The sequence below is a fragment of the Entamoeba invadens genome (assembly GCF_000330505.1).
Source record: "Entamoeba invadens IP1 unplaced genomic scaffold scaff_1105074725877, whole genome shotgun sequence".
Classification (NCBI taxonomy): domain Eukaryota; phylum Evosea; order Mastigamoebida; family Endamoebidae; genus Entamoeba; species Entamoeba invadens.
Window position 1 is genome coordinate 108,743 of NW_004191601.1, and position 11,830 is coordinate 120,572.

Sequence of the window (11,830 nt, forward strand, 5' to 3'; positions counted from 1 at the left end):
AATAATTTATTTGTCGGATTTGAGAGAATTTTTCAGAAAGTTCGTTTTAATATAGAATTTTATTTTTAAGTAAAAATTTGGTTTAAATTCAACAAAATATACAAATTCGAGAACAAAATATTTAATTGTCGTAAACCCAAATGATTGGCCAGTTGTGCGATAAATAGACTCGTTCGACAAATAAGATTGCGACAAATAGACCCTTTTCAATGTAATGATTCACAAATTCCAAAAATATTTTTTTTTCATTCAAGATTCAAAACTAAAGGAGAAAATTAATGATTTTATTTGGATAAATATAATAAATTATATAATATCTGAATTTATAATCTAATAACATAAAAAACCTTTTATTTGAATGAATAACTTAAATATAGAACAAGCCACATTGGTATTTAACTAAAAATAAGTTTTACTTAACTATATTATAGCTATTAAAATTTAATGTAACAAATCTTTAATATTTTGGAAAAATCCAAAAATTTTTAATTAATTTTTGTGATGTATACAACTATCACGCGTTTAATAGAAAATAGAAATTCAATAAAAAACTTTAATGTGTAAATTATTATATTTACTTCAATTGCTATTGATTGGTGTATCCTCTGAAAAATGCGAAGCCGGGTATTATCTAAGTGAAGGAAATTGTGTAGAGTGTAAAGATGGATATTATTCAGTTAAAGGAACTGTTGACGAATGCACAAAATGTAACGAGTTGTGTGCGGCCTGCGATAAAACAAATGGGAATTGCACAAGTTGTGTTGGTGGGTGTAGTTTCAATGGTCGTAGCTGCTTGTTGTGCGCTGCTGGGTATTTTTCAAATGGTGGAACAAGTTCATGCACAGTGTGTCGGAGTGGTAGTTACTCGCTTGGTGGTGCTTCTACGTGTTTAAGTTGTGATTCTACATGTGGTAGTTGTGATAAAACCAATGGCAACTGCACAACATGTAATTCTGGTTATATATTGACGGATGGCAGATGCACACCATGTCGGGCAGGGACGTATCCAAGTGGCGATATGTGTGTGAAGTGTCCAACTAACTATTACTCATCAAGTGGTTCTATTTCATGTACAAAGTGCGACACGACGTGTGTGACATGCAATTCAACGAATGGGTATTGCACATCGTGTCAAATTGGATATGCCACCAACAACAAAGTGTGTACAATATGTGCAAGTGGGTATTACGAGCACAATAACGCATGCAAGCCGTGTGAGAATGGGACGCATTCATCGACAGGCGGGAGCACTGAATGCAAGCCGTGTCAGGGTGGGTATTACAGTCTGATTGGGTATTCTGAGTGTGTACATTGTGATGGTCTGTGTGGTGATCACTGTGATGCTGCAAGTGGGAAGTGTCTGAGTTGCATAAGTGGATATGTCTTACAACCAACAGGCGAGTGTGTTGGCTGTGAAGGTGGGCAATATGCAAATACAGCAACAAACAGCTGCAAGTTGTGTGCTGCTGGAACGTATTCAGAACAGAATGCGACGTCTTGTACAAGTTGTGTTGAAGGGCACTATTCCTTTGAAGGTGCCACCAGATGTAAGGCATGTTCATCTGTTTGCAACACTTGTGACAAAACAACTGGTGTGTGTCTGACGTGCTATTCAGGGTATCAACTAAACGCTTCGCAGAGCTGTGAGATATGCCGACGTGGGACATACTCATATGGCATAGAATGTGTTGATTGTGAAGAGATGAAATACCAAAGTGAGGAGGGGCAGTCTCTCTGTCTTGCATGCAACACAAACTGTGCGTCGTGTGATAAAACAAATGGAAAGTGCACAACATGCAAGGCTGGATATGGTTATGATGATGGAAGTTGTACATTGTGTCATGATGGCTACTATTCCACAGGCGGGACAGCCAGTTGCATGTCGTGTCCAGTTGTTTGTGATAATTGCATCGGAGAGAGTGGTGTGTGCTCGTCGTGTTTATCTGGTTATAAGAAAGTTGGAGGTGAATGTACATCATGTGCATCAAATGGAAATTGCAATTCGTGTGATTCAGACGAAAATGAGAGCAACAGAGTGTGTGTTGAATGTGCAGAGAATTATTATTTAAATGATAAAGACAACAGCTGCTACTTGTGCAACACAATTGATCCCAATTGTGAAACGTGTTCACGAAATGCAAAAGTGTGTGTTGCCTGCAGCGACGACTTTGTGACAAACGGCACATCGTGCAACAAGTGTGGTGCAAGCGAAGTCAAAATCGACACACAAAGCTGCATGAAATGTTATGACGCCATCAACAACTGCAACGACTGCACTTCGTGTGTGTTGGGCTACACTGAAGGTACTCACTACAACTACATCACAAACACATCAATATTAAATGACAACAACTGTGTGAGGCAGGTGAACGCAACGTGCATACAATGCAAAAACAGTCTGCTTGTAAACGGAAGTTGCATTGGTGTTGATAGCAACTGCGTAAGACACTCGACAACGACGTGTGATGTGTGTGCGACAGAAATCATCACAACTGCAAACTGTGGAGAAATCACAGACAACTGCAAATACACCAAAGTTGTGAGTGGTGTTGGTGAGTGTCTCCAATGCAAAAGTGACGAGCTGTGTGGACTGCAACAGCAGCACTGCGCAATTTCAAACAACTCGTTTTGCTATTTGGCAGAAACTGGCTATTCTTCAACAACAAATGGAATAATGGAGTGTATGAGTGGCAGTGTTTGTGTTCAAATCGGCAACAATGAAATTGATTATAAGTGTGCAAATTCATATGTGTTTGATGGCAAATACAAATGTCATGCCGATGTCAAATGCAGCATAACCAAGTCGAGTGATTGTGTTGGATGCGTCACAAATCACCACATTGAAGACTACGCATGCACACAAAACACAATTGCAAATTGTGAAATCCAAAACAAAGACATCTGCATTAAATGTGATGCAACGACAATCACATCAAATGGAAAGTGTTACTCAACTGACAATTTGGACTGTGCTGTGTTTGATGATGTGTGCAAAAAGTGTTCAGCAGACAAATACAAAACACTTGAGAAGTGTGAACTCATTGAAACACAATTCCCATCATGCCAGTCTGTTATTGGAGAACACTGTGCTGAGTGTCAAATTAACAACAATTTAATCGACGGCATTTGTGTGACAAACACACTACAAAACACAACAAAGAGTTATTTTAAATTCATTTTAAATCAATTACAAAACACACAACAAAAAAATTATAAAAGTGGCACCAAAACGTTATTGAAATTGGAAGAAAACGACGCGTCGAATTGCATTGAAAAGAGTTCAAAAGGGTGTTTGCGATGTGCTGACACGTATTACATCGAAAATGGTGTTTGTGTGAAGTGCGAGTACCCCTGCACATACTGCTCAAATCTGACATTCTGCACAAAGTGTGACCAATACTCATATCCAAACACAAATGGGAATTGCACAACTCTTGGAGAAATTATAACAACATGTTTGGCGATGATGCCAAATTACGATGGATGTGCTATTTGCAAAGATGGTTATAAAAGATCCACCGATGGCAAAAGTTGTGACAAATGCGATGAATCGTGTGCAACGTGTGATTTCTTTGGTAATTGTATTGACTGCAACAACACATTCTATCGTATTGATACAAACGACAAATACTGCAGACCACAAAGTGAGTTAATTGGATGTGTCAATTCGAGTACTTATGGCTGTTTAATATGTGGCGATGGGTATTATTTACACACAAATGTGTGTGATAAGTGTGATGACAATTGCACACTTTGCACATCACTGACAGAGTGCACAAGTTGTGTTGTAACACATATTTTAGTCGACTCACAGTGTGTCCATTTCTCGAGTATTTTAAATTGTGTTTCTGCATCAGACAACAAGTGCATGCAATGTGCTGACAATTTCAAAGTCAATACAGAAGGCACTCAATGCGACAAAAAGACGAACTATGGCTTGGTCGTTGTTCTTCCAATTCTTTGTATATTATTATTAGTAATAATACTATTTATTATTATTATAACAACGTTGATCGTTATACACCGAAATCACAAAAAAGAACAAGAAAAAGGAATTTGCGTGTTTGAAATGAAACGTTCGAATGTTTCAATGAAAGTACTCAAAAATGGGGTATTAACAAACAAAACTGAAATTAATTACAACGACTCGAATGAATTTATTCCAGTGGAAGCGGAGAGTAAAGAACTTCTTTGTGTTGGGAACAAAAAAAAGGAAATCTAAAAGTTCAAATCACCACACAAAGTTCTTCTGAGAAATACACAATCAGAACAGAACCAAAAATAGTGACTTTGAAGACTGGATTTGCATGTGAATTTGAAGTCTTTTTAACTCCCCATTGTACACTTACTTTGGAAGACAAAATTGCTGTTGTTACTTTGGATATATCAACAGGGGAAATGGCGACTTTCCCAATAAATTTGTTTGTTAAAACAGAGAAAACGACGCGACTTGACTTCGATGATATTGTTGAAGAGAAGAAACTTGGGGAAGGGTCTTTTGGTATTGTCTACAAAGGAAAATATGAAGGCGCTGTTGTTGCTATTAAGAAGATGAAAGAAGCAAATAACACTACAAGTTCAATTGCTGAATTTGAGAAAGAAGTTTCTATGTTAGACAAATTTAGAAGTGATTACATCATTCACTTCTATGGCGCTGTTTTTATACCAAACAAGATTTGCATGGTCACCGAATTTGCACAATTTGGGAGTTTACAAGACTTAATTAAAAACAAAAGAAGTGAAGAAATTGAGACTAAGTTGCGAGTAAAAATGATGATAGACGCAGCTAAAGGAATTCTGTATTTACACGAGAATGGGATATTACACAGAGACATTAAACCAGACAACATTCTTGTGTTATCACTTGATGTAAATGAAAAAGTCAATGCTAAATTGACTGACTTTGGATCATCAAGAAATATCAATATGCTGCAAACTAACATGACTTTCACTAAAGGTATTGGTACACCAAAGTATATGGCGCCTGAGGTGTTAGACAGAAAGAAATACAAGAAAGCGTCCGATGTTTATTCATTTGCTATGACTATGTTTGAGGTGTTTCAATGGGATTTTGTGTTCAAAAAAGATGATGAGAGGTTTCAACACGTCTGGAATATCGCCGATTTCATTTCTAATGGTAAACGATTTGCCAGACCAAATAATATTTCGATGAATGAATTTGATATCATTCAAAACGCTTGGGCACAAGACCCCAAAGATAGAATTCCAATTGGAAAAGTTATTGAAAAACTGGAGGAATTAAATCATTGATTTATTTTCAATATTATTTTTTTAATTATTTTTCATGTTACCACAATGAGTCAATAAAAATAAGTCCAGTTCGTTTTAAATTATAGTAAATATATAATATTTATTGTTATAAAATGGAAAAAGTTTTGCATATTTCTAAAAACTATAGTCATATATACAGTTTCCAGAACTGAAAGGAATGGCAAAATAACAAGCATTTTGAGGCAAAAATGATAATTTGGTAAATAATTTTAATGTAAATTACATTTTTTTTTCAATGGGAAAAACAAGAGAATGGACAAAACCTATAAAAATTTACCATTTTTAAAGTGAAATTTAATACTATATTTTTTAATAAATATACTAAACAACATTTTGTTTGATTTGTTTATGATTATACTAATATTTTGGGATTTGATCAATTACAAATGAAAAACGATCTATGATTCCAAAACAGACATAATATGGTGATTAATAATTAGTTTTGTCACAACAACACAATTATAAATAAATGTGCTTTTTTAAAAATAATCTTTGGTAAATTAAACGCTTTTTAATAATTATTACATTTTTGAGATGGTGTTTTTGTTTTTTGTCCCAGAAAGTCAGTAATTATGTTATTGTCTTGTAAAATGTAAAGAAGAAAACCATCTATCAAACATTTTTGGGAAATAATTTATACAATTATTTTTGTAAAAAATGTTTTACAAAAATAATGACATTATATTAGCGCTTTTTATGTAACTTTTTAATAAAGTAAAACATAGTTATTTCATCATTGAACAAAAGTTTTGTTTTTCGGGCCCAATAAGATATAAAACAATATGGTATTTTTTTAATTACAAAATTGGGAATAATCAATTACCAACCAATGCCACACAATACACAAAAATGCTACTTGTTTGTTTCAATAAAGTTGAAATGTAACAATAAATGCCTTTTTGGATAAACAAACAGGCATTTTTATTAAAATTAATATGATTTGGATTTTAATATAATTTGATTAATCATAATCTAATACTCTTATTGTTTTATTATAGTTTAATAATATATAAACCCGTAATCTTTAAAAATCAATGGTAATTCAATTCAAAAGGACGAAAAAATATAAAGGGTAATTGAATTGTTCTTATGGTGGGTTTGGTTTGAATTGTTTTCAAAATTTCAATAATTATAATAATTATAATATGTTAATCAATAATTATAATTTTGATTTGTGTTACATAAAATGAAGTTATAACAATTTACACAATAAAACAATAAAAGTTATAGTTATCAATTCCATTAATTTAAATATTTTGAACTATCTTTGTTTCAACTTTATTCACAATTTAAATTTGTTCTGTTTTTCCCAAATTTTTACTTTGAATAATTTTATTTTAATAAACGTTTAAATTATATTTTTTCAACACTGCCCCGATTCCTTTCATCAATTTTGTTGTTTTTTATTTTTAGTTTTTAAACAAATAACATTTTCCTTTTTAATATTATGTTATCAGATAATCGTTATTTTGCTTTGCTCACTTTTTTACTAAACCAAAAAAATGTGTTATGAAAAAGAAAATCATTAAAATTAAAGTAAAAAGCATCTATTTATGGATTGTCAAACAGAGAAAAATGTTTATTTATGGGTTTATCATGGAATTGTAAAGTAAATTCTATTCACCATTTTTTCCATTAAAAAAACTGTGTTATAAAAAATATAGTTGTTATTTAATTATAATAAAACTATAATTTTTATTTAAATGTACCTAAATTCAAAGTTCGAGAGCAAAATAATTATTTGTGGGTTTTGCATTTGAAAAAAATGATAAAACCAATTTAGCAAATAATTCGATTTTTTCAATTTTTAATAAACAATATAATTAAATTATTTCATTTGCTTCGATGAACTACTTTGTTTGATGGGAAACAACAATAACCAATTAATGTCACATTTAACGGTATTGTAACACTGCTCAAATTATTACATCTATTGAAACAGCCATCACCAAGTGTTCTAACACTTGATGATATTGTAACATTGCTTAAACTGTTGCATTCACAGAAACACCAATTACCAATTGATATCACGCTTGATGGGATTGTAACACTGCTTAAACTACTGCATCTATTGAAACAATCATTATCAATTGATATCATGTTTGATGGGATTGTAATACTAGTCAGACTACTACATCCACGGAAACATTTATTACCAATTAATGTTACATTTGGTGGTATGTTTATACTGCTCAAATGAAAGTCCACTCATTTTGATATTCACAGTTTTTGGTTGTTTTACTAGTTTTAAATTTCTTCTTTCAATATATTTTAAGAAATTATAAATTAAGAATTGTTCATAGTTTCAAGCTATAAAAAATAAGAAAATGCTATTTTTAATTAGTAAATTAATTAATTTAATATACTACGTTATTAACCCTCTGAGAACTCTAAAAACCAAAAATAATGGTATTGTGTAATCTTAGTTATTCTTCAAGTATATGAGATTTTTATTTCTTTAATTACTTCAACTTCCCTGGGGCGACTGACTTAGTAAATTTTATTGTAAAAAGTAATAAATTATAGTAAAAAAGTGAATATTTTGTTGAAGTTGGGACGAACAAAGGTTCACTTTTTTGCTTGATTCTTTCAGAAACAAGTCATAGTTCAATGGAAAAGTCAGATCAAATATTTATTGAGATGTTTACAACTTATAACAACAATAATATTAATTATAAAATATAACAAAGACCAAACTGTATCGTAAAACATACTGGTCCAGAATATTCAAAATCAATTACATCATAAAACAACAAAGAATATCAATCATAGACTTTGAGGCGTCTTGAAATTTCAATATGTAATTGATCTCAAAAACAATTAAAAATTAATTAAATAGATTTTTTGTAAACTTTGAAAAATTCAAAAATTTAAAAATTGGGTTTTACTATTTTTTTGTAAAAGAAATAAGATAAGACGTAAAGACACCTTTGTTTGTTCCGACTTTGAAAAAAAATCTTAAAGAAAATAAGTGTAAAATAAACAAAAAATAATCAAAATGCGTTTTCAAAAGTATCAAAAATCGCAAAATCGAGAAAAATTTATAAAATAAACTTTAACAATAAAAATAATCGCATTTAAATAAAATTTGATCACCACGAGGTTTTGTGATCACTCGTTGAAATTCACGTTGTGTCATTGTCGAGGAAGCAAGATATGAATCCATAATTTGTAATTTGAATTTTATATTATTTTTAAACAAAAAACAAATGCAAAACTGGTTTTATGCAATCTATTTAAAATACAATGAGTTGTATTTGGTAAATAATTGTTTATTTTGCAGTTATTGTTTATTCATTTTTAAATAATGCTTTTTTGGGCAACTAACAAAAAAAATATAGTAAATGTATAGAGATAATGAAAAACAAAAAAACACAAATTTAAAGACAGCACAATTAAAACCAATGACAACAATTTAAACTATAATATATATTAAAATAATTCAATTAATTGTTAAAATTAATATTTTTATTTATAATAGTTTTATAATTATAATTTCTATACATTATAGTAACATTCAACAGACATTATTTTGACACAATAACACATAAAAACACGTTTTTTTTTCTAAAACACGATATAATCATAGCGATAAGTTATCACTTCGATATAACAATGTTGTGTAATCAGACAGTATTGTAATTAAATGCATAATTATTATAACAAAAAATGGTATAATCACCCGTATTTATATTATTATCATTATCGAAGATACATAGTGTTTATGTCCTTGATGTTGTTATTATATATAAGAGAATTTAAATAATTTTAGAATTGATTACATACTATATTATTAATATTATTTTACTATTAATAAAATAAAGTCTAAAATAATAATACAGTCAAAGTTTGTTTAGAAAGGATATAATTATTATTGGTTAGGATTTGTTTTTTCTAAAATGGGTATAATTTTTAATAAAATGGATACGATTTTTTTGAGAAATGATTTGATTATCCGAAAAGGGTATATTTCCCAATAAAATGGATTAAAATCAATTAAATGGGATCGGATTATTTATAAAAAGGATTTGTTTTCTTATAAAAGGACACAATTCCTAATAATTGAGACGCTATTTCTTTAAAATGGATATATTTTCGATTAATGGGATTGAATTCTTTATAAAAAGTATCGAATTTTTAAATTTGGACAGAATTTCTCAAAAAAGGATGTATTTACTGAAAGATTGGGCAAATTTACGTTGAAAAAGGATTGATTTCTTTATAAGTTATTGTGTTTTTACAGTCTTTTAAAACAATTCAAAAATTAACAAAAATAACGTACTAAAAATTTAATAATTTATACTAAATATTATAGTATTATTTAACAAATTTCATAAAAAAAACTCAATGAAAAATTAAATATCTTCTCGGTTGAAAACTTTGGGCCATATTTCCTCTCTAACATTTTCAAATGTTGCTTGTGCTTCTTCACTGTTTATCGATTTGAATCCTTCTGTTATTTTGTCGAGCAAATCTTGAACACTTCTCCAAATTCTGATATTTTTTCTACTCTGCGTTTCCACAGCCCAAAGACATTTTCTATAGGATTCAGTGCAGGTGAATACGCTGCATTAAAAACTACGACATGACCCGTTCCTTCGAGCACTCTTTGAATACAATTATGTATATCGCAGTTGTCGCACCAAAAAACACATCGACGCCCCTTTAAATCATATTCATGTACGAGATATTTGAAATATGTTTTGAATGATTCGATTGTGTTAGTGCCAAAAGTCAAATTGCAATACGAAAAGCCGTCATAGTCCAAAGCACATATCGACGTCAGCCTCACTCCTCCTTTTGCTTTGGTTACAAAACATTCTTTTCCTCGTGCTGCCCATCCATAAGCTGCTGTTGTACCAACTCTCCAACTCGTCTCATCGACACAGACCCATTTTGCTCCGCTGGATATATAACTACGAAGTTGATTAACTGCTTCATTTTTTGTTTTGATATCTGTTGTGTTGGCCGACACTCCTCTATTTTTTACTCGTTTAAACGAAAATATCGGGACTTCTCGTTCCTCGTTTTTGGCTGTTTGTCCACTCATAAATTTGGCAATCGAAGATTTGGAAGGCGCGTAATTATCAAGCTTTTCATCTGAAATCATGGTATTGTCGATGTTTTCAAAATTTAGTATAATTTCTTCCTGTCCTCTTTGCATCCTAAGTTTTTCTTCCTGTGCAATCTTCTCGCGGATTTCATCGATTGTTATCGTGCTGTCTCTTATGATTGCATTTTCAACAAGATGTTGAAAAGGAAGTGTACGACTTTTTCTATAATAATGGTTCTTGGGGTAAATAGATTTGCCAGCTCTTAGTTTTACTAACATATTTTCAACATATTTTTTCTTGATACCAACTTCTTCTGAATACTTTCCCGATAACCAAAAGTCTCCATGTTCTTTCCACATTTCGATAAGTTTGTCTCTAATTTGGTTCGTTATTCGTGTGTACACTCTTTTCTTGTAGGAAAGATTTGATGTGGATGATGTAGGAAGTGTCGCAGAAGTGTTTAATAATTGTGTCTTTTTCGGTCTTCCTCTTTTTCTTTTTGGTAAAGGAGGCAATTCCTGATAAGTAATAGGTACCTGTTGTACCGAGGTACCCTGTAAAGGTTCTGGAGCGTTTTGTGTGTAGGTTATACGAGATTCTGGATCACGAGTATCAACATAATCTAATCGACTCATTGTTCTGATTATTATGTTTAAAATGTTTATTTTTATATTTGATTTGTGAATAATGTTTCAAGAATTATTTTTTCATTGAGTTTTTTATGAAATTTGTTAAATAATACTATAATATTTAGTATAAATTATTAAATTTTTAGTACGTTATTTTTGTTAATTTTTGAATTGTTTTAAAAGACTGTAAAAACACAATAACTTATAAAGAAATCAATCCTTTTTCAACGTAAATTTGCCCAATCTTTCAGTAAATACATCCTTTTTTGAGAAATTCTGTCCAAATTTAAAAATTCGATACTTTTTATAAAGAATTCAATCCCATTAATCGAAAATATATCCATTTTAAAGAAATAGCGTCTCAATTATTAGGAATTGTGTCCTTTTATAAGAAAACAAATCCTTTTTATAAATAATCCGATCCCATTTAATTGATTTTAATCCATTTTATTGGGAAATATACCCTTTTCGGATAATCAAATCATTTCTCAAAAAAATCGTATCCATTTTATTAAAAATTATACCCATTTTAGAAAAAACAAATCCTAACCAATAATAATTATATCCTTTCTAAACAAACTTTGACTGTATAATAATAATAAAATAATAAATTATTTTTTAAATGACAATAATGGTAAAATGATATTATCTAAATTCACCAAATAACAAAAATATTAAAATAATTTTTGTTTTTAAAGGAAAAATTTAAAGAATATTTTAAATTAACAACACTTTGTTATTCCACGAGAATGGATCAATAAGAAATAGACAAACAAATGTCACTTATAATATTATTAACAATTATAGTTAAAATATTAAATAATTTATGATGTATTGTTTATTCGATTGATTTTG

At 30.4% G+C, this 11,830-nt stretch overlaps 1 protein-coding gene across 1 annotated transcript; it reads left to right on the plus strand.

Annotated features, from left to right (window-relative positions):
- Positions 1-556: 556 nt before the first annotated feature.
- Positions 557-5,271, plus strand: EIN_078050 (protein serine/threonine kinase, putative; the record flags this gene model as incomplete). The annotated part of the gene is made up of 2 exons (XM_004182888.1): positions 557-4,195; positions 4,297-5,271. 2 exons carry the CDS (start codon positions 557-559, stop codon positions 5,269-5,271), a joined length of 4,614 nt encoding a protein of 1,537 aa, XP_004182936.1.
- Positions 5,272-11,830: the final 6,559 nt, after the last annotated feature.